Source organism: Alligator sinensis, unplaced genomic scaffold (genome assembly GCF_000455745.1).
Source record: "Alligator sinensis unplaced genomic scaffold, ASM45574v1 scaffold448_1, whole genome shotgun sequence".
Taxonomy (NCBI): Eukaryota; Metazoa; Chordata; order Crocodylia; family Alligatoridae; genus Alligator; species Alligator sinensis.
In genome coordinates this window covers 1,475,653-1,499,790 of record NW_005841870.1, presented here as the reverse complement: position 1 = coordinate 1,499,790, position 24,138 = coordinate 1,475,653, and the positions used below count along the sequence as shown (strand labels likewise).

Sequence of the window (24,138 nt, the reverse complement as noted above, 5' to 3'; positions counted from 1 at the left end):
TCCCAGTTTGGGTAATCTCTGAGCATAAAGCAGTAAATGGAGCTACCATATTTAGGGGACTGGGACCAAAAAGGTAAGAGTTCTGTAGGAACTCCCAGAACAACACCTACAGGATACTGTGGACAAATGGCAGTGGCTAAAGTTTTGGTCCTAAATTAGTCAAAGGCAGATGTGCAGATAAGCACTTTAGTAGTGTCCAGAGATGATGCACATCTTTCTCTCTCTCAGCAGAAGGGGAAAACAGGATTTTTACTTTAATGCTGGTTCCTGGCTTGTAGTTCTAGTCCTTGGCCTGTCAAGTATCTGGCAAGATTTCCAAGCTTTACTGATGAGGATGAGCACAGAAGAAAATTAGTGTAAGAATGAAAATTGGGGGAAAATAAAAGCAAGGTATATGGGGTAGAAGAGGGTCAGGGTAAAGAGGAAATATTGAGAACACTACAGGAAGATAAAGATTTTGACATTATATAGGAGAAAAAGCAGATAGAAAACATTTGACAAAAATGTCCTCACACTGATTAATGGGTTTACTAACTCTTAGTGTTGCTTACTGTAATATTAACAGTGAAGAACACTGGAGGGGAAAGCTGGCTTTCTAACTTAATGGGCGGTTCTATGCCAAAGGGTCTGTGCCTATTCAGTGTTTGAATTGGCATGTAACATTCTTAGTTTTTCCATTTACCAAATCAAGTGAACACCCCCGCAATGCATGACTTGATCATCCAGAAAGAAATACCACTCCATATTAGATCCTAGTGATGTTTGTAAATGCGATTATTCAACATTTCAAATCTCTTGTTAAAAATGTTTAATAAGACTTAATGTCAGTACAGTACAGGTAATCAGACCTCTTAAAATTAGGTTACATGTTGCCGATTTTTAATGAACAGTGCACTGATTTAATCTCTCCGTAGTTGGACAGTCTCCTCTTTAATCCCATCTTTTGTGACAACGCAGATCTGAAGTGCATCACCAGTGTATACATCTCTCTCAGCCGCAGAAATAAAGACATCCTTAACTAGCTGCAGAGCCTTGTCCAAGGACAATGGTACATGCTCCACATTTTGCATATTCTTGAAACCAACCTAGAGAAAAAGCAACACTGAATTACCTTTAGTTAACTAGACTTTTAAAAATCTATGAAAGACAGAGAGTCCCTTTGGTTTGTAAAATATTGTCTTTAATACCCAGAACTGTTAGGCTTAGGGTCATACTGAAATTCTAAAACAGACTGATCTTTTTGGAACACTGAAATACTGGCTGAGGTATTGACGTTGAATGATATAAAAATTGACTTTGGCTGCACTACTGGAAAAGCACTAGCAATGCTACCATCCCTTCTAGTAAAGGTTGAACAGGGCATAGAGCTCTGGATAGGACAACTATGGTTTCCTACTTCCAAAACCATATATACAGAAAATGCAACAAATTCAAAGTGGTATACTGATCCACTTTTCACAGGATCTTCCAATACAAAAGGTTTGAAAGGGCTATGAGTGCCACAATGCTACATGCTGGATTGCATATATGAGACTCTCTTTCTGCATCTTCTGTAGTTGGGGTGACCAAAAACGGACAATTTCTTTTGATCATCAAATCAGATTTTTTAATTAATTGTATTAAATGAAAATGCATTTTAAAAAATAAATTCATTTAAAGTTAAACCTTTAAAGGCCTAACCTTACTACAGTTATTACATAATACTAATAATGTAGTACAAGCTTGCTATTAACATTTTGAAAAATGTCAAACTACTGAAAGTTACTGGCTAATGATCCAAAAGTGATAAATCAGTTTTTGACCATCATAACCTATTCTGCAGGTGCAGACAGAATAATTTATTCAGTTCATTTTAGCTCGGTTCAATGACTGGCTTATTCAAAGATGACAAACTGGTTCGGAGTTGAGAAAGCAGGAAACTAGCTGAGATACTGATATAACAGTTTTAAAACTGTAAGGACATGGTAAGATAAAGCAAACAGCTCAGGTTCACAAATACAAATAATTCCTTTGTTTAATAGATCAACTAGTTTTAAAAGCAAAGCATGTTTGATACATAAAAATAAATTATCCAATGTAGAGTATTTTATTTTTTTTTAATTCTAGTTTTGTTTAATGGGCTAGAAATTGGAATTCAGAGGTACCTCTAATAAAACTCAAGTAAAAAAATCAGTGTAATACATAGATTATTCATAATCCCCTAACATTATAGTAGGTAAAAATTAAAAAGCCAAATAAAATGCATGTTAAGCAATATAATTATTTAAACATGTATATCCCTCCTGGATATCGGTCCTATCCCTCCTAGACAGCAAAATGTAGTACCAATATTGTTGAAAAGGTATGCTTAGTTGTAAATCAGCATGTCTTAATGGTTACCAGCGAAAAAGAATCAACCATTCTTTAGGAATATAACCAAAGAATACATATGCTAAATATGATTAAGTTAAGTTATATTTTCATACTATATAATTCTGGTTAAAGTTATCCTGTCTTGTTTGTAGTGCTTTAAAATGCTTAATTTGCCCACCTGCATTTTTTCTACAAGTTTAAGTTTCAAAACAATCTCTAGGATTTTCATATTTAGTTAGATTGTCCAAAACACCAATCTGATCTTTATAATACATTCTAGCACTATTATAAAGAAATCATGAAAAAAAATTATTAAGAAGAAATGAGGCACACTTCAGTTTTCTGGATGTGAATTAAATGTCTTTAGAGCTAGTAAAATCTCAACTACTTTACCTGGTTGTCAAGCAGTGGCTGTAGCATAGCACTTGCTGACCCCCCAGCTTTGAAGGAGTCTCTCTGGTACGAACCCACTGGATCAAAGCTATACACAGCTCCCTTCCCTTGGAGAAAAAATGTTTACATAACTGTCTGCCACGTAATAGTTATGGTACATAGAAAACAACAGTACACATACCCTACTTTTAGCATGTACTACTTCGCAAAACACCCCAAGATGACATTAAATAACTTGATCTCTGTATATATCTTCCGAGGATAAAGCCAAATCTGTTTCTTGGTCAAAGCCATGGACTATACTGTCCCTGAGGACACCATGGCTACAGTTCAACCAAGCCCTTGAAAAACTTTAAATCATATTGCTTCGGAGGAATGTCTTATTCAGCTATTATTTTCCTGTGGAGGTTATAATTTAAAATAGAACTTTAATTTTCCAGGCCACTCAAAGAAACATGCTGTTGGAGCAGCACTTGCTCTGTTTTACAATCCTCTACCACTGAGAGTTTAACAGCCTGGGACGTGGTTAGCAATAATAGTGCAATAGACTCAATGAAGAACTTTTTGTAGGAAAATTAATTACATTGTTAAGTTACTTGTATATATTTGACCCCATATTTTAAAAACGAATCCCATATTCAAATCTGTTTCCAGAACAGCCTGAAAGACAAGCAGTATATTTCATTCCTACTTAAAACATTAAGCATGAAAGGACAGAAAGGTAGAACCTGTTTTATCAAAGTTATTGTTTCACGTGATATAAAACTCTACTTATGCAGATGATCTCTAACAGCTCTCAGTTTCTTTGAGTTAATACATAGTCAAACTGTTCAGAGAAAAACAATGATATATCAAATGCCTTGTGAAAACATAGAAACTGAACATGACTATCCATCAGTTTACCTGTTTCCAAAGGGACTAATACATTAAGATAGCTTTTTATATACTATTCTGAGATCCTCAAATATTGTAAGTGAAGAGCAACATATTCTACGTAAGTACAGAAGTAACACAACTGTCTCTATGCTTCTCTACCAGTCTGCTTCAGTCCTGAAACAACTAGTTTTCAGCTCCAGAAATGAGTCCCTCTCCCTTCCCCGCACACCATAACTTAAGTCTTACCTTCTTCGTCAAGTCCACCGATTATGTTATAAACATAGTAAGGAAAGAAGCGTCGAGAATACAGGATTGTTGACAACATTGCTGCAATAGCCCCAGTAGTCATCGTCTTGTTGTTGGAATGCTTGTACATCTACAATCATCAAGTGATGCAAAACGCAAGCAGGTTAAATACTAAAACAGTAGTGTATATAGAGTGAATTCTAAAGATTATTTTTACAGAAAGAAATTTTCATACTGTGCTTTATTAAAAAAGGAAGCAGATGGACAAAGCAGAAGTTGTGACTGGAATGCATACAATGATTGCTAAAAATAATCAGTCTAAAAATGAGTTTGTCAAAATTTAAATGTGGTGCAATTCTTTTCTTGCCTAATGTATCAGAAGTTCAGACACCAAATTTGTGTCCTACAAGTTTTGAAAGAACAGATATCATTACCTGGTTATAGTACTGTTAGGGTATTAAAACTAGCTTCAAGATTTGCATATTCAATATTTTTAATTTTACTCAGTTAGAATAGGAAGCATTGCATTACACTGGACGCAACCAATGTCAAGAGAACATCCGAATCAAAACTATGACCCTTTTTAATGCACTAGTTACATTTTAAGTTCTTCATTTGGTCACATTATTGCTCTATTACACTTGACCTTACACTTGTAAGGTTCTTACAGTTTTTGTTGTTGTGTAAAAAAAAAAAAATTATTAATATTGTAACTACCTTTAATCTTGCTTCAATAATTTTCGTAAGCGTAAGGCAGTCACCATGAAAACCACTGCATCCAATGACTGTTTGGTCTGTTCTGTAAAATGCAAAGTTTGGAAAATGTTTTAGCATGCCCCATGACTACAAACTATCATATCACCACTAGCATAAAATCATTTGAAAAACATGGAATATTATTATACGTAGCTTCCTTTAATGCATTGCATCAGCCTGTTCAGTAGGAATCTGCAGACCCCCAAAATGGAAACCACTCATCTAAGTGGTTAAAAGTGAAAAATTGTAAGATAGGAGAAAAAAATTCTAATCCCACTTCTGCCAGGTAATTTGACGGGTATGCGATTTAACCAATTTGCCTTACATCCAGATTTACAGATTTTACCAGTGCTTTGAGGTGGAATAGAAAAAAAAAAAAATAAAAATACAGGTATTTAATATTAAACCATTATTAATTAGAGGGAGACAGACACTTCAAACCTAAAAGCATTTACAAACTCAACTATGAAATATACCATTCATAGGATGTCATCTAGACAGCTGTAGAGCACAATTAACTTCAACAATCTAAAGATGAAAATATTGTCTTAATTCATGTTTGTCAGTATTACCAAAGCTACCTATTTCAATACAAGAGATGGTGCCAAGAAAACCTATCTTGATACTACGAGGAAGCTACTGATATGCTAAGGAGCTAGCCAGGAGAAACCTGAACCCCTGAGAACTGTGCCAATGATAGCAGAGGGCTTGCCTCTGTAGCTAGTGGCAGCCTAGAGTGGGAGTGAGGCATTTAAATGCAAGTAACAATAAACTTGCTGAAACCAAGGGGACACTATCCAGCTGCTTTGAAGGAAGCATATGAAGAATGTGAAACAAGTTTGATAATGGAATTGCTGACAGGTTCCCTGATGGTCTCCAGTGAAGTAGACAGCTCTGAAGTGCCAGATGGTCTACTGAAGCAACAGTGAAATAGTGACATACCTGGGGTATAGCCAGCAGTGGTAGCACTTGTGTCCCAACTACCAGGCATCCAGAAGAAACAAAGCCACTTGCTGCAGAGCTAAGCACTGCTACAATTAACTGAATCTTCTCATTGGTATTCATCCAAAAAAAATAGTCTGTCTACTTAGCTTGCATTTTTAAAATCAAGTCCAATTTGGTATCGAAAAACATCCTTTGTCAGTGAAATTCAAGGATTAGAGTCAAACTAAGAAATATGATCTCAATTATGGCATTACAAGAGAAAATGCAGCCAGATTGCTTTCTTACTGAAACATCCTTTTGCAAATGAAAATGCTAGTCATTGACCCTCTACAGGTTACTAAGTTAATCAATGAAACAGATCTTATAAGGAAGTTTTTACTTTGCCCAAGATTAAAACTTACAGTTTGTAGCATTTGGGACTGTCCCGGCTATGAATTGCATAACCTTCACTCAGTCGTGTGTCTGAGGCAACGACAGAAAAGTCTTCTCCAGCAATTGCCAACACAGTCCTTTAAAAAGTAAATCAATATAGAATTACAATTCCTAACATAAACATTCACTCAACAGGGAGGAAAAGGCACACCAAATGAGTGGTTCTCAGTCTGGTTTGAAAAGATTTGTCAGTGATGGAGCAGCTTTCATTCTACAGGAAGTTCTATTTCTTCCTACATGGCATAAGATTTGTTTTCTTTTTCATTTTTTTAAGAAATGGAACAAAAAGCACACTCTGTTGCAGCTCATTTACATCTACATGCTATGTGGGATGTGTGTGTAAATTCAGTTATAATTAAGTTTACAGAAATCAGAGGAATTCAGCAGACTAGCAAGGTGACAGAAGCTTTTGGTGAGCACTGTAACCAGCCTAAAAACTGGCAGTGATTCAACCCTAATAATAGAAAGCCTTAGGGCTGGCAAGATGAAACAGCCCATAGATATGAAGCAAATCTGTAATTAAAGGAGCAATGCTCTCACATTTCCCCCCCCATATTCTTTTCAAATAGCCAACTGTCATAGCTGCTGCATGTGAACTGTGGGCTTATGAACTAGGAAAGCTGCTTGGCACCATCTGCCTTAAAATGCAGTCCAAACTATGAAAATGCTTCTGGACCAGTCAATTACTGGTGCATCACGCTAAGAACGTAAAGTGCCATGCTGGGTTGGACCAACAGTCCATCTAGCTCAGTACGGCTCCACGTTCTCTGCTCGGTGCCCTCCCTTCAGAATTCTTGTTATAAACCTGTAACCATCAGTCCTGCCCATTTTCTTTTGAGGTGTCCTGGGTAATCAGCTGCCGTGCCTCTAGTGAACAAGGGAGGCTTATAGTTTTTGCGATGGGCCTAGGCCGTTTCCCTTGGCATAGCAAATAGACCTGTCTTCAACAGTGTCAGAAGTGGAAACTAAAGGGGGAGCATCAAACCAGACCTAGTGATCAATCCCCTGTTCATCACCCTCCTTAGCATCTGCCACTATTGGTTTAGAGACATCAGAGAAAACATCTACCATACCATTCAACAGCCATTAATTGATCTACCCTCCATGAATGCACCCAGGCCCCTTTTTGAAAGTGGCTGTGCTACCAGCCCCTACCACCTCCTGTGGGAAGTCAGGGTTCTGGCCAGGGGAACCCCAGGCTGGTGTGAGGTTGTTTCCTCTCACTCATCTGCTCACATCTCTGGGCAGTTTCAGGGGGAAGCTGCGGCCCAGTCTGTTAAGAGCCATGAGTCCTGGATATGGCACAAAGGGACAGAACTGCTCATAAGAGCTGCTATTTCTTGGGTCAGAGCACGGGTCCACTCTCCCTATCTCCTGTGTCACAGGACTCCTGCTTCAAGTGCACCTGGTCGCCGCCCCTCTTCCACCTCCTCCAGAACCTCCTGCTGAGGGCCTGGCTACACTGCTCCCTGCACCTTTTCTTTCACAGACTTCCCGCCTGCAGTCCCACCATGTCCCGGGACCTCCTGGCCAAACTAGCCATCTGTAAGACCAGGAAGGAGGCTGTGGTCGGGAGGAGCGCAGGCAAGTGTGGGGCCACTTCCCTGGCGCTCTTTCGTTCGCATCACCACACCGAGTGTCACTGACCGGCGTCCACAGACTCCCTCGACCCCTTCAAGGGGCAGAGGTGCTAGCCAGTGTGCTCGGTTCGGCGTCCACTTCTGATGCCTTAGTTATTAACCTACGACCTCAAAGATTTTGGGGGTCAGAAGGGACTTCAGTAGATCATCCGTCCTAACCCCCCGCCCGGCAAGCCATTCACCTCCCCCCCGCGCCTCTTTTCCAAGCGGGGCGGCGCCTCCACCGCTGGAGGGGACCCCACGCGGCCGGGGACAGGCAGGGGCGGCCGGGGGAGGGGCAGGCAGCCGGGGCGGCTCACCCGCCGTTGAAGGTGTAGGGGGAGAAGCGGTGGCTCGTGGCGGCGCCAAGGCCGCAGTCCCGCCTGAGCCCGGGCTCCGCATAGCCAGCGACGAACGCAGACGACAGCATCCTCTGGTGCCTCCGGTCCAGGCCGTGCCTGCTGTCTCACGGCAAAATGGCAGCACCGGAAGCGGAAGTCCTCCCAGCCTCGCTCTTGGAGACGCTCTAGATTCGCCCCTCCAGCTCGTTTGCTCCCAAGGTGGGGAACCACCCCCTTCACAGCTATAGGGCGGCGTGCGGCGCATGCGCTGAGCTGGCGGGGCCTTTTCCCCAAGCATATCACCCCGGGGGCTGCGTTCCCTAGCTCGGGGCGGAGCCGTGTAGTAGGCTGCTTTGCCCTCCCTCAAGATGGCCGCCGAGCGGGATTCGAGGGGAGGGGGAAATAAAGGCTGCTACGGGCGGAACTGACGCATTTTGATCGCGCGGCGGTGTAGGCTGGGGTCACCATCGGTGCTGCAGCCGACGCTGGGTCCGGGCAGCGGGCGGAGGGCCCAGAGCTGAAGGTACCGGCCTCATTTCTATTCGCCCCTTCGCGCGCGGTGCGGGGCGGAGCCTGCTGATGTCGGGGCCGCGCGGCCCCTCCCCCCCCCGCCTGCCCTTCCCCCACCTGCCTGCGGCGCGAGCGCGGGGTCCAAGCGGCCGTTGGCGTCTTCCCCCCCGCCGGGCGCTGCAGGGCCCTCACCCCGTCCCCCCGTGGAGCCGTTGGGGGAGCGGGGGGAGCCCGGGGTAACGGTTCTGCCCCCCCACCCCACGCGGGACCCGCGCCTCACGCACCCACGTGGGCACACACATGCTTCACTTGTTTATAGATTAATTATTATTATTAAATAAGCAATTATTTATAAGGAAATATTATTAAATTACAAATAATAATTATAGTACTAGGTGAGCAGGTTTTCTCCATGCTTCCCTGCTGCCAGAAAAGAAACCTGGGAGTTTTCCCCCTCCCCGGCAAAGCGGTTGCTGTGGAAAGCCATACCTGCCTTCACTAGGGTGGCCATCGTAGAGGACAGTCTGCTTTTCTGTTCCTCCGTCCTCCCTGATGCCATAATGTCCTCTATTTTTCTCTTCAAGGGACCTGACTTCTCTTTCTTGAAGAGAAAAATAGAGGACATAAAGGCATGGGGTTTCATAGCAGTAGAGGACAGAGGACAACCAGACTGTCCCCTATGATGGCCGCCCTAGTCTGCATGCACCCAGCATCTGGCATCAGAGGAGCGGTCTGGTTGCAGCGCGCTGGTGTGCTACCAGCGGGCAGGCAGGGCTGGTGCGTTCGGGAGAGGGGTGTGTGCGCCATTTGGCAAACTGCTCCTTTCTCGTGGGAGTCGGCTGTTGCAGACTCTCATCTCTTCTTGTCCTCATTGCCGCGCATTTGGGTTTCATAGACTTGCATTTTTTAATAGGATAATGATGATAATAATAATTATTACTATTATAGTAGCGTGAGAGCGCACAAACACCAGCAGAGTCTCCCCATGCCTGGAGAAGTGTTTGTGCCCGAAAGCTTGCAAAAAACGATCTTTCCAACTAATGGGTTGGTTTAATAAAAGAGATCACACAGTAAGTTGTAAGAAGAATTGATAAAATATTAATATTACAGTGATAATCCAGTATTTTACATTGTTGCTAAAGGAACACATCCTAGCATTGAAATTGACTTGAGAGAATAGTGCATTGCCCAAATAACCCTGTCTGCTAGTTTTTCATAACGTTTTTTGTGCATCTTCATGGTGAAATGCCTCAGCGCTTTATGCTGGTTCAGGCTGGGGAAGGAGGTTGTTTCCCTGGTCATTTTTTGGGTAACAGGATTTTGCTCTTAAATGACTTCCAACCGCCTGGAACTCATGAACGCTTTAAAATTATGGTAAGACTTTAAAGATATCCAGGTTGTAATTATGGTAAGACTTTAAACAATTTTAAGCACATTTTGCTGATATATTTGGAAGTCTTCATAAACAATGGTTCAGTCCTGAAATCACTTGTGTGTGCAGTCCTGCTGAAACCTACGGGTCTGTTCATGTAAGTAAAGCCACTTGTATGGACAGATTTTTAGGGGAAGGGTTGTTTCTATGGCAGCACAGGTGTGTACAAAGAAATGTGTTTAAAAATGTACTTAAGATGCGGCTGAATACATTTTTAAAGGTGCTGTTACCAAGAGTGTTTTCTATCTTTTTCAGGTTTTGAATTGTGTTTTAGACTTGCAACATGTTTTTCTGGAGCTAATGTTTTTAATAATCATTCAGAAGTGGCTGAAAATCTAGTTGCTGGAATGCTTTAGGGGAAACGACTTCCTTATCGTGTGGAATTATTGTTCTTGAATTACTGGAAATAATTCTGGCCTGACCAAAGAAGTAATCAGAATCATGGATCAGAACAACAGCTTGCCGCCCTATGCCCAAGGACTGGCATCACCTCAGGTAAAAATAAGATATTTAAAAAATTTAAGTGCAGGATAAATGTCTTTGCAGAAAGGATTTCAGTTTCATGTGTAAACAAACATGAATAACTCCATTAGATGCCGACTATATAAATGCTTACAACTACAACAGCTTAGTGTGGTGATCTGCAGTCCCAGGAATATTTGCTTGATGGAAACTTGTTTGAAATTTTAGGCTAAAAGCAAACTGGACTGTCCCTTAGCCTTTTATAGTCACAACTTAAATGACAATTGACTTGAATTAACTGTGATTATTCTGAGAGAGACTGTTAATTTGAATACTTCACAGTTAGTTAATGTAGCACAATGGTTTTGGCAGTAGTCTGTAAAATCTGGGGTTTGTGTCTGGGGTTTGCTGAGAGAGAAAATGCTCAAATCCAAATCAAAACAGTCGTTTGCTTTTAGCTTTGGTAGCATTTTTAAGTGTCTCCAGTTTCTGATAAAATATTATTTCAGTGTAGTCAGATATTTGCAAAACACATCCTTAATATTTGTAAGGAAACGCATCTTATGACCCAAAATCTCACTGGCTTTTGTTTTTTTCTAATTGAAATGTATTCGAACGAGGCATTGTGGTATGCATACACTGACACTGAATAATCCTTTCCTGGTTGGTGGAGAAGAGAAAGCATTATCTCTATTTCAGTGGTTCCCAAACTGACAGATTACGTACCACCAATTTAAATTTAAAGTACCACCAGCAAATTTTTGTCATATAAAGTAATTATAATAAATCTGTTAATGCTACCACTGACAGGTTGTCTGCGTACCACTGGTAGTACCCATAGCACAGATTGGGAACTGCTGTTGTGAGACTTTTTCTGTGAAGTAAAATACAGTTTGAGGGATATTAAGTTCTTATTGTTTGGGCTGGTGAATATGCTCAAGCAGACATACTTGTTCCTAAACTCCTTAAACTTCTGTCTGATTTTTCTCCTAAACTAAATGGCATCTGGACTCCATCTGCTTTATTTTTTTGTACTTGCCCTTCTAGGGTGCCATGACTCCAGGAATTCCAATTTTTAGCCCCATGATGCCTTATGGCACTGGACTGACACCGCAGCCTGTCCAAAGCACCAACAGTTTGTCTATTCTGGAGGAACAGCAGCGGCAGCAGCAGCAACAAGCAGCACAGCAGTCCACATCACAACAAGCAACACAGGGAACATCCAGTCAAACTCCACAGCTCTTCCACTCACAGACTCTTACTACAGCTCCTTTACCAGGAACCACGCCACTCTACCCCTCTCCAATGACTCCTATGACCCCAATAACTCCTGCTACGCCCGCGTCTGAAAGCTCTGGGATTGTGCCACAGCTACAGTGAGTATACTTGGCATTTTTCTAATGGCTCTTCTCACTCTTGGGCTGAGACGCTAAGTTTTGCCAGCACAGCTGCATTGTGTACGAGTCTGATCCATCTAGATGCAGATATGTTGACAAGAGGGTCTTGCCTGGCACAGGTTCTGTGGTTTAGGGGGTACTCTAGCACTGAAGATGCCTCTTCTGCCCTTCTGTTTAGCCTCTCTGCCAAGGGGCTGTGCTGCCATAGCTGTACACGGCAGTCATATAATATAGGGAGGACTTTGAATAATGCTTCTGTTAGCATAATTGTTCTATGGCAGAAGTAAGAATACTTGCTGATCTCTTTCAGCTATATATCTAATACACACTGGGTTGCTGAGCATAATCATGTGTTTGTGGTGGCTTGGAAAGTGCATATTGTCAAATAGACACAATCTTGACTTCTTCACCACATAACCTCAGAGACTTTCGAGGATAGCTGATTTAATGCTTGAGCTGTGAGAGTCTTTAAAATATTAAATAACTACAGTTTGCTGGACATGCTTTTCCTATTTTATTAATAAAGTGTTAACACTGCACCTACAGATTTGCTACAGTAGAAAAGGGGTAGTGAGAATCTGCTAGTCAAATATAGGTGGAATTGTGCCCAGTATCCTGTCTCACCATGTCTACAAGATGAGACGAGGATGAATTTATGATCAGAAAAGAAAGATAGAATTTAGATTAGGATTTGGAATGCCTTTATTTAGCAACAAAATGGGGAGCTGTGATCCTTATTGTAATTTATAGAAAAAGTCTGGGAGGGGATGATTCTTGGGTACTTTGTATTAAAAAATAACGTTCTTTTGGGTGCAAATAATATAGAGACTCACTTAAATGGTTCATTTTTTTTTTTTACAAAAGGTCTTTATATTGTGTTGCAAAAGAACTTTTTGACTATCTTGGGGAAACAAAACCTCTTTCTGTGAACTCAGAACTTTGCTACCACACTGTACCAAAATAATCCTTGCAACCCCATCAGAGTCAGTGGAGCTTTATTGTGAATGTATTTGATGCATTCTAGTAGCCACTGTAGTTTTTAAAAAGAGAGAGAACTCGAGTGTCCTTGATGAAATATAATCTTAACCACTCTCTAACTCATCTTCAGGAATATTGTATCCACCGTGAATCTTGGTTGTAAACTTGACCTAAAAACCATCGCACTTCGTGCTAGGAATGCTGAATACAATCCCAAGGTAAGAGAAAAACTTGTTATCAATTCACCTGTTAGTACTCGATTGCTAGCAAGGGGTAAAGTCTTAAGCCTAGGCTATACCGATGCCCAGCTGGCATAGCTGTACTTGGAAAAGCCTCCTTGCAGACACAGGCTTATACCAGCAAAAAGTATTCTTTCAGATAGGCTTTTACCATTTTGGTGAGTGAGAAGCTGTAGCATGAAAAGGATGTTTATACTGGTATAACTGTCTGCACAAGGACTTGTATCAGTATAGAAATTTAGCACCTAACCAGTGTTGCGATCCAGGCAGAAGGCAAGACCTGGCCTTAGTAATTGCTTTCCATCTGCAGGTGCCCATGTCTCCAAGCTTCATCTGCAAAGGAGATTGGGAGTCAGATGTCTCTGTTTTTGCAGTTTGGGTCTCTGTAGTCCTAAATGGAGAGAGCTGCTGCTGCTTTTTTTTTTTTTTTTTAGAGCCCCTTTGTGCAATTAACTGATGACACAGAAGGCTTGGTTTTGACAGTAGAACCACTTCTTTCTGCCAGCAGAGCAAGATCAGTCCTTGGAACAAAGGGGGTTCACTGGCCATCTGGCAGCTGAGGGAAGGTATGTGTAAACATGCCTGTCCCTTCTGCCAGCTGCTACAGCTTGTTTAACAATGTGCCCATTTAAGGTGAATTTTGTGCCCTCTAGCACAATTGATGAAGTGGAGACTCCAAGAGTTGCACAGGTGTGCATGTATTTTGGCAGCTTTCTTGTGGTGGCTGCTGTATAGCTGTGTTTACACATAGGATGGTAGAGCCCTGTCCATTGCTCTGTAGGTGGGCACCCCAATGGGAGGATCTCAGCTACACAGTTTTTGGGGGATGGGAGATTGCTTCTGGGCTTTCCCTGTAGCTTGCTCCTTCAGTCTTTTAGCTAGGGGCAAGTGAGACTAGAGGACATCTAAACTTCAAGGTCTCTGGGCTTGTGGCTTGCATATAGGATGCATGCTAGGGATTTAGGAGTATCTGAAGCCCCAGGATGAAGAGTCTGGGAGAGTGCATACTTGCCAGTGGTAGTGCTGCACAGACTTGAACAGTTGAGCTCTGCTTAGTCAATAGTATTCAGAACTGATTTGGCCTGAGACACAAAAGTTTAAAAAACAAAAACAAAAAAAACAAACAAACGGTACACAGGAGGACAACATGCCTGTACCAGAGAGCTTGCCTTCACTGAGGATGAAGTGATGGTAACATGTTTTAGATAACTGTATATGGAACACCCTGGTGGCATTTTGTCTTTTAACAGTAGCTGGAAGGCGGTCTGTTTTAGGAAGTATCTTACAATTGACTTCTCCTGGCTAATCATGTTAAAACTTTGACTTGTCCTCTCAGCAGTATGGTTTTAATATGTTAATTCTTCTTTTTCCCCCTTCATGGGGCATGTCTGAAGAGTTCCCAGTTGAAAGATGCACTACCTGAGTTCAGCATGTGGTAGGAAGGAGGTTGATGACTTGAGTTACAGTAGAAGACCATGAGGCAAGTTTAATTGGCACATTCTAAGGCAGGAAGGTTTCCATAGTGATGGTGGAAGTTTCCTCCATCTTCCAAGCTGCTGGAAGTGGTAGGTTGCTGTCCCTGCACTACACTGAGGATGCCCGTCTTCCATAGAATCATAAGGTTGGAAGGGACCCCAGGGCAAATAAATGTATAAACTTGAAAATCCCTGTTCCATATGCTAACTGGAAAGAGAGAAAACTTTTTCTGGTCAGTAAAACATGCCCCTCTGGTTTCTGTTTTCACCTTTTCCACAGCCAGTGTTCTGATGTTGAACTATCCTTTGTAAAATGAAGGCTGCTGTAAATTTCAGTACCTTTATAAGATACAAGGAGAAAAAAAATCAACTAAAAAAATCAAACTTCCATCTGCAAAGCTTTTGTTAAAATCTATAAGTATGACCAAAGATTCTTATAACCAAAGATCACAGAGAGAAAATCTTTTTCCTATCGTTATTTTGGTGCATTAGACAAAACTCAAGTATATTGCCAAATTCAGTTTCCATTTTGGTTGCATGTTTCCCACATTAACAGGAGACAAGAGCATTTTAATAGGGATATGGTGATAAAAGCGCAGATTTGCTGGAGAGTCAGAAGGCTCAATTCTCATTTCAAATTGCCCATAACCTGTTTTGAGATCTGAATCTCTAGAGTTGCTTACAGATGTGGGGGCAGGGGAGGTGGGAACAGCATGTTACTTTCAGCTCAGTGCACCCCTGTGCCAAGCTCAGTGCATGTCCAGACAAAACATTGCGTCAGTTTACTTGGCTCGCCCAGCATCTATATAGCTCATGCACTTCAGCAGGGCTTTTTGGCGCTTCTATCTAATAACTGATTGAATCAGCTATTAGATAAAGGTACCAACAAGCTCTGCTGAAGCACCCAATCTATATAGACACTGGGGAGCTGGGTCAAACTGACCCAATGCCTCTTCCAGTAAAACTCGGCCGGGGGCCTTTATTTTTTACATCCGTTAGCACCCTAGAAGTGTAGTATGTAGAATCGAGTTGATGGTTAGCAAGTGTTCAGCTGTACTAATGCATATACGTATGTGCAGCTATCATGGTAGAAAGATGACTAATAGTTTCAGTTTCTGCATTTTAGCGTTTTGCTGCTGTCATCATGAGAATAAGAGAGCCACGTACTACTGCACTTATATTCAGCTCTGGAAAAATGGTGTGCACAGGAGCTAAAAGGTATGTGTATGTGTCCTATATCTGCTTATTAATCAGCCTTTTGGTCAGGCATAAAACTAGAGTGTGCAGCAGCATGGCAGCTGTGTGCAGTTAAACAGGCAGTCCATAGGCAGGTTGGAGAAATTAGCAGGCTGAGCACTGAAAAGTAGGTATTGCTCAGGGGCAGACCTTCCCACCATTTTGCTGAGATTCAAACACTTCCAGGACTGAAGGAATTCAAGCGAAGACATACAGTATATTTGTTAGGGCCCCTCTACACCTGCAAGTAAAATTACAGTGGGATTTAATGCACAATCCACAGAAACATGTCTCAACATGTGCATGGCAGGAGGCGTGATCATGGGATTGCAAATCAGACCCTATTAAGGTTTGTTGCCTGTGCAGGAGGAGCCTGTTCCTGGGCTCACCTTTCACCGGCAAGAAGCAAACTCCTATGGTTGGGAGCCCCCTCAGCTGACTAGGTACCCCACATGCCCCCCAAAGGTGGGAGACCATAGCTGCTGTGATCCCACCCAGAGGGGCGCACCACAATCCAGTGTCCCCACAGCTGAGAGCTCTGCTCAGCTGACGGGGCTCCCAGCCGCAGGGGCACAGGCTGCACGTGCAAATTAAAACTGGATGGAAATCAGCTCTAAAGTTGTTATACATTTTCCAGCAATACCTTCATAGCTGGTTGGACCTTTTTAAGGCACCATAGCTAATTTGCATATGTAGCTAGTCTAAATTAATTGCAGTTTACCAGGTAATTGCATAATATATGTAACCTGTAGAGGTCAGGTGGGTTACCAGATGTTCTGACTTCACTCTCAGTGGCTGAATAAAGGTTTTAAATTTAGTTTCCTTAAGAAATGATGCAATTTGTATGAGGGGCAAGGATTTTTTTGCAGGTGATCTTTTATTAGGCTAACTGTAGGGGGAGGGCCTTGTACCTTCTCACTGCAGTTGATCCAATGAAAGAGATCACCCCACCTCATTAATTTGTTTGAAGCATTCTTCCTATTGATTTTAAATTTTCTTGAAGGAATGAAATCCACCTTACCTGACTTCCATGCCAACTACTGACTTGCACAATTTCGAGGCACTTAACCATGCTGCTTAGTTTTCTCATCGTGTTTCAGACAAGGGACTTGAATCTGGTCCTAACTCATCCCAGATGACTATCTTAACCACCAGTTTCTCCATCTATAAAATGACATTACTTATTTCTCACAGCTGATGAGGATTAGCCAGTGTGTACCATATTTGATGGGAAGTACTATGTAAGAGAGAGTATTTGTTTATATAGCGCTCATCACTGCACCTGGGTGCTCCACAGAAATTGAAAACTAAAACAGATTTAGTGGATAAGAAAGGCATACTGTTTTGTGGAAGGTAAATAATAACAGCCTGGAAAGAAAGAGCTAGCAATAATGGACAAGGCTTCACAAGCAAACTGAGCAAAACCATTCATGAAATTTTTTTTCCTCTGGTGGAATTTTTGAAATCTCAACACAACGTTTTCTTGTTCAGCATCTCAGCCTAACTAGACATCTTTTAAATTTCTTTCCCTTCTGGAGGCTTGAGGAGGGGACAGACCCACCAGCATTTCAGTAGCAAATAGCTTGCTGGTTAAGGTGGTCATTTAGGATGGGGGAAACCGAGGCATAAGTTCGGTTGATTGGGTAGAAGGATTTGTAGCTTCTCATTAAAATTAGATTGTAATGCATCAGCATTTTCCAATAAAAACACTTGAGATATTCCTGACCAGCCCTGAATTTTAATCGAGAAGTTTTATATGTTCCAAGTTTCGAAGATTGCAGGGGAGCATGATGGGTATGCTTTCAGGGGGAGTTGGGTAGAATGACAGTTTGGCTCCATAAAGAGTAAAATGTGAATTTACTCTCAGGCTTCTGACAAGGCATTAAAAAAAACTAAAAGCAGGTTACCAGTTTAAGCTAGAAACTGATTCCAGCAGTTCCTAACATTGCCTGTTTCAGGATACATCTTTAACCACTCCATCTCCTTCAGCTTTTCTCTATGATATATTTTACATTTAATGCTGATAACTTCTTTGATATTGGCCAGAGAAAATAAAATGGTGGTTTCTTCTCCCTCCAGTGAGGAACAATCCAGATTGGCAGCAAGAAAATATGCCAGAGTTGTGCAGAAACTGGGCTTTCCTGCAAAATTCTTGGACTTTAAGATTCAGAACATGGTGGGAAGCTGTGATGTGAAATTTCCTATCAGATTAGAGGGACTGGTACTTACACACCAACAGTTCAGCAGGTAAATAAAAGGCTTAACACTATTCATTTCTTGCTGCCTCCTGCTCCATGTAGAAGTATTTTGAAAGAAAGAAGTCCCCTGAGCTGAGTCTTTGTGTGAATGCTTCATAATGTACAATTTTGAGATGTTGGTAGGATGAGATGGGAGAGGCTTAACTTACTGCATTTCTTTTTATTTAAGTTGGGTGCGGCAGCTGCAGAACCCCGGGGTCTTATAAAAGATTAAGAAATAATTATCAAGCTCTGATGTATGTAAGATCAGTGGGTGAGATTTCAGTAAAACTTGCATAAATGTTTCTTTGTTGATAGGGAGAACCCTACAGTTTTATTCCCCTTGTTCCTGTGCCTCTTGTTTGGTCAGCTTCCCTAAGATACTAATCCATTCAAACAGTCCTCCCTGCTACTGCCTTAAAAGCTTTGTGGAGCCACCTTTCACTGTACATCTGTGGTTTTACAGATGGAAGTAAATGCAGCCAGTCTGTTAGATACCCAAACCCATCTGTCAGAACTTGAGATGGGTGGAACTGCCTGTCTACAGGAATGTCGCTGGGTAAATTTGCAGAGACAGATTATATTGTAAAATGAACAAAACAGAAAATTAGCAAGAAATATTCAGTATTGGGGAGATTGTGGTGTGGAGAGCAGGTAAGGATACAAAGTTGGGTATTGAATTAAATATGTGCAAAAACCTTCACAGTTTCTCCATGTGTCTGAAATAGAGAAAAGACTGTTTAACTCCTATTGACTCAGATTAAATGACACACACAAGAAATGATGACAGAGCAAACACAAGTTTAGAATTCAAGAGGCTAAAGTTAACTGATTAAACTCTAATTATTAACTTGTGGACTTTCAATTTATATTCCTTGTGTGTGTATTTCTCTTGTGTGCGACTTGTTTGAAGCCATTCATTACTTGCCGTAGAAGTTATGCCAGGAAAATCCAACTTTCACTGCTAAGGATGAGAAGGATTAGCCTCATCAGTGACCCTGATTCACTTGTTAGAATTCCATAGTGGTTGCTTGACCTTTTTGCTTTCTTTCCAGTTACGAGCCAGAGCTGTTTCCTGGCTTAATCTACAGAATGATCAAGCCAAGAATTGTCCTGCTTATTTTTGTTTCTGGAAAAGTGGTCTTAACTGGTAAGTAACCAAGATGACAGTATCTGATTTTAATAGTTCAAACTATAGAACTGGCAACTGTGTTTTTTAGTGCCTTGTAGACTGCTAAAGTAAAGCAAGTGACAGCATCAAATCAGGAAAGTGTATTCTTTGCTATTCATCATTTGCTGGAACGATGATCAATCTGAAACCAAAAATAGGCTATGGAGCATTTTAATATTATGGTCCAGGTGCCTTAATGAAATGTATATGAAGTTATACTTCAGGCTTACATAAATTATACCAAGATTCTCTGGCCCTCCAACCACTACCCTATGCTACTTATCTATGTGGGCACAAATGACAGGGCTTGGAACAATCCCAGCTGGGTCATGAGAGACTACAGGGCTCTGGAAGCGGGGCTTAGGGTTTTGGGGGCGCAGGTGGTCTTTTCCTCACTCCTCCCGGTTGTGGGTCATAGGCTGAGGGGGGAGAGATGGGTTGAGGTAGTCAACCAGAGACTGTGGCGCTGGTGTCATCATACAGGCTTCGGCTTCCACAATCACAGCCTGCTCTTTGGTGAGGGAGGCAGTGGGCTGCTGGGAAGAGATGGCCTCCACCTCACTATGCTGGGGAGGAGGCTTTTCTCAGCTAGACTTGCTGACCTGCTTGACCAGGCTTTAAACTGAACTCGCTGGGGGATGGTGGGAGTACCGCCACTGCAAGCCCACTGGGCAGTTTTTGTAAACCCAGCAGGCTAAGGCACTCAAGGGAACCCACCCCTACCCCAGCCCCAGAGCGATCTGTAGGAAAGGCAAGGGCCCTGAATGGGACACTTATGTGCCTATACACTAATGCCAGGAGCCTGGGGAACAGACAGGAGGGACTGGTCCTCCTGCTAAACCAAAACCATTACGATCTCATGGGGATAATGGAGACCTGGTGGGACTCCACCTATGACTATGGCCACAGGTATAGATGGTTATACCTTGTACAGGAGAAATCGTGTGGGCAAAAGGGACAGGGAGGTAGTTCTCTATGTCAAGGAAAGCTATGCATCCCTGCAAGCTGACATTGGCACCTGGGGTGGGGGGCAATTGGAAACTCTCTGGGTCAAAATCCGTGGTGAACAAGGCACAGGGGACACAATGGTGGGGGTCTACTGCAGACCTCCTAGCCAGGGTCGAGAGCTTGATCAGGAATTTGCCAGGGAATTAGCTGAGGCTGCACGCTCCTGGTGCATGGCTGTTGTGGGAGATTTCAACTACCCTGACATCTTGTGGGAAGAGCGCTCGGCCACATCCAAATGGACACAAAGCTTCCTTGTGTGTGGATGAGCTCTATCTGACTCAAGAAGTCCATGGACCGACAAGAGGCAAAGCGCTGCTCAACCTGGTACTGGCAACGGGGGATGACTTAATCAGTGACCTAATGATTGAAGGGAAGCTGGGAGACGGCGACCATGAGCTGATCACCTTCACCATCTGCCGTAAAGCAGGCAAGTCGGTCAGCAAAGCAGAAGTCCTCGACTTCAGGAAAGCTGACTTTGACAAGCTCAGGAGGCTTGTTGGTGATGCCCTAAGAGACCACAACCCAAAGGGGAGGGGAGTTCAGGAAGAATGGTTGCTCCTCAAGGGAACAATCCTGAAAGCACAAGCAATGTCTGTCCTGTCTCAGAGGAAAGGCAGCAAAAGGGCACAGCAGCCCCCTTGGCTCTGCAGGGAACTAGTGGACCTCCTGCATCTAAAAAGGAAGGCCTATAATGGATGGAAGGCTGGATCCACCCCAAAGGAGGAGTACTCTGCACTGGTCCGGAGCTGTAGGGAACGAACTGGGAAAGCCAGGGCTGCAACTGAACTCCAACTGGCTACCAGTATCAAGGACAATAAAAAGTTCTTTTTTAGATATGTGGGGAGCTGGAGGAAAAGCAAGGGTAACATTGGACCCCTGCTAAACCATATGGGTCAGCTGACAACCAATGCCCAGGAAAAAGCCAACCTGCTCAATGGGTATTTTGCATCAGTTTTTCACCAGCCCCAAGGGACGGCCCTGCCCAATATGGTGTGGGACGGCCAGGGCGAGGGAGAACTATTACCCCACATTAATGTTGACCATGTGAAGGAACACCTTGAGAGCTTGGACACCTTCAAGTCAGCTGGCCCTGACAGCTTACACCCCAGAGTACTTAAGGAGCTGGCAAGCATCATAACTCGGCCACTGGCACGGATCTTCAAGAACTCGTGGCACTCGGGCGAAGAGCCCAATGACTGGAAGAAGGCCAGTGTGGTACCTATATTCAAGAAAGGGAGGAAAGTAGATCCGAGGAACTACAGACCCATCGGCCTGACCTCCATCCCTGGGAAGATCTTGGAGAAAATCATCAGAGACCATTCTTGACAAACTGGCTGATGGCAGCTTCTTAAGGGATAGCCAGCATGGGTTTGTTGCGGGTAGGTCTTGCCTGACCAATCTCATCTCCTACGACCAGGTGACATATCACCTGGACAAGGGAGAAGAGATTGACGTCATATATCTTGACCTTAAAAAAGCTTTCAGTCTGATACCCCACGATCATCTTATAGAAAAACTGGCCAATTGCAGCGTCGGCTACATCACAGTCTGCTGGCTGGGGAATTAGCTTCGAGGTAGGACCCAGAGAGTGGTAGTTGATGGAAGTCAATCGTTGTGGTGTGCTGTGACCAGTGGGGTCCCCCCAAGGCTCCGTTCTTGGGCCTATACTTTTTAACATCTCCGTTAATGATGTGGACATTGGTGTCAGGAGCAGACTGGCCAAGTTCGCTGATGACATCAAACTTTGGGGTAAAGCATCCACACCCGAGGACAGGATGGTGATCCAGGCTGACCTTAACAGGCTCGGAAAATGGGTGGATGAAAACCTGATGGTCTTCAGCTCTGAAAAATGCAAGGTACTCCCACCTTGGGAAGAAAAACCCGCAGCATGCTTATAGGCTCGGCAGTGCTATGCTTTCTAGCACCATGGCCAAAAGGGACTTGGGGGTCATGATTGACCACAAGATGGATAAGAGCCACCAATGTGATGTTGCAGCCAGCAAAGCGAACAAAACTCTGGCTTGCATCCATAGATGCTTCTCAAGCAAATCCCAAGATGTCATCCTCCCACTGTACTTGGTCTTGGTGAGGCCGCAGCTGGAGTACTGTATCCAATTCTGGGCTTCGCCATTTAAAAAGGATGTGGAGAAACTTGAGAGAGTCCAGAGAGCCATATGCATGATCAGAGGGCAGGAAAACAGGCCTTATGATGAGAGGGTGAGAGCTATGGGACTCTTCAGCCTGGAAAAGCACAGGCTCAGGGCGGCCCTGGTGGCTGCCTGTAAGTGTATAAGGGGTGTGTATCAGGATCTGAGGGAGTGCCTGTTCACCAGAGCGCCCCATGGCACAACGAGGTCAAACAGTCACAAACTCCTCCAAGACCATTTCAGGCTGGACATAAGGAAGAACTTCTTTATAGTCTGAGCCCCCAGGTGTGGAACAGACTGCTGCCAGAGGTGGTGCAAGCACCTACTCTGGACTTCTTTAAGAGTCAATTGGACGTTTATCCTGCTGGAATCTTGTGACCCCAGCTGACTTCCTGCCCCTGGGGCAGGGGGCTGGACTTGATCTTCTGAGGTCCCTTCCAGCCCTAATGTCTATGAAATCTATTAAATGAAATGCATGCAAAAACATAGTAACTTAAAAGCATTTTCCATCAGGTATAAAGTGTCACTGCTTTGAGAAGCACAGTGAAGTAATCTCACACATGAAATGCATAGAAAATAAGCTAAACAGTTGATCTAAATTACTCCAAATAGCATATTGGCAAGAGGCAATGTTAGTAAGAAATTGGGCCACCTTTATCTATGAATTTGGCAGTGGAGAGGAGGGTGGTTTGCAGTGGTGTGGACATTCCTTCAGTTGACTGTGCCATAACTGCCTTTTTTAAGTCCCCAAAAGCCCGGAGCCTTTTTTTTTAAGTCCCCAAAGCATGATTTCCCCACTGCTACCACTATCCCTGGCCACCCCAGACCCAGGGGCTCCAAAGCTGCTGTAGTCTGCTCCAACCAGATTCTGCACAGTTCTGGCCTCAGCCAGGGGCAGCAGGAGCAGTGGGCAAGTTCCTTCTCCCTATGAGCCCGGGAGCAGGCTCAAGGGAAGGGAAGCTGCCTGCTGTCTCTACCCACAGCTGGCTCCATGTGCAGCCTACCTGTAGCAACCCTGGCCCCCTGCACTGCCAGTAGGTCCAGGAGAGTGGAGAGGAGAGGAATGAGGGGGAGGGAAGTTTCTTACCTGTTTAAGACTTGAGGGGTCCCCTGTGGCATGGTCTGCTTGCTCGTGTGGGCTGGGAGCTGGGGTGCAGCTGTCCCTGCAGTACCAGTGGCTGCTCCCACATCCCACTTGACAAAATTTTGGATCCATCCATGTATATATCTGGATCTAGATACAGATGTCAAGATTGATAACTGAAACTGCTAGTTCTTGAGTAGAATGCACACACTAACTTTTTTCTTTTTTGTAGGTGCAAAAGTCAGAGCAGAAATTTATGAAGCCTTTGAAAACATATATCCTATTTTAAAGGGATTCAGAAAGACAACATAACAGTGTTTGCATATTTTTAAGAGAAACGTTGAGGTACATTTGAAAAGGTATTGCATATGGCACAGCAGTGACAAGAGATGGACTTTCAATTACTGCAACACCAAGACTTGGACTCTTCTCCAGTTAGTGCCTAACTCCCTCATCCTGAAAAGGAAGCTGTGTTTTTATGGATTGTGTCTACTGGGTTACTGTGAGTTGCTTTGCTGGGCTGTTCTTGGAACAGCCCGTACAAATTTTATTTATATTCTGGCTTTTAAATAGTTTTAATGTCAGTTCTTTTATTATGAACCCATGAGTTGGTAAGTTGGTTTAAGAGATGCTTTTAACCATGTCGTTAGATATATAAACCACTTCAGTTGCTGTACATATAAGTTTTAACATTCTTCCATAAACCATGATTTTATAGGCTTCAAAAATTGTTTTTCAAATGTTTTGGGGCTTTTTTTCATTTTGATACTTTTTTTGTGCCAGACACATTCCCTGTTTCCAG

General features: G+C 43.1%; 2 protein-coding genes across 2 annotated transcripts; one reads left to right on the top strand and one right to left on the bottom strand.

Moving 5' to 3' along the window:
• Positions 1 to 791: 791 nt before the first annotated feature.
• On the bottom strand, positions 792 to 8,187 carry PSMB1 (proteasome subunit beta 1). The gene is made up of 6 exons (XM_006016985.3): positions 7,940 to 8,187; positions 5,970 to 6,077; positions 4,585 to 4,666; positions 3,868 to 3,997; positions 2,746 to 2,852; positions 792 to 1,085 (listed from the first exon to the last, which is right to left on the bottom strand). Exons 1-6 carry the CDS (start codon positions 8,047 to 8,049, stop codon positions 900 to 902), a joined length of 723 nt encoding a protein of 240 aa, XP_006017047.1. The 5' UTR covers positions 8,050 to 8,187; the 3' UTR covers positions 792 to 899.
• A 159-nt stretch (positions 8,188 to 8,346) lies between these two features.
• TBP (TATA-box binding protein) lies at positions 8,347 to 24,132 on the top strand. The gene is made up of 8 exons (XM_006016984.2): positions 8,347 to 8,483; positions 10,158 to 10,397; positions 11,412 to 11,740; positions 12,870 to 12,957; positions 15,580 to 15,671; positions 17,769 to 17,936; positions 18,982 to 19,076; positions 23,569 to 24,132. The coding sequence occupies exons 2-8, from the start codon at positions 10,344 to 10,346 to the stop codon at positions 23,646 to 23,648; spliced, it is 906 nt and encodes a 301-aa protein (XP_006017046.1). The 5' UTR covers positions 8,347 to 8,483; positions 10,158 to 10,343; the 3' UTR covers positions 23,649 to 24,132.
• Positions 24,133 to 24,138: the final 6 nt, after the last annotated feature.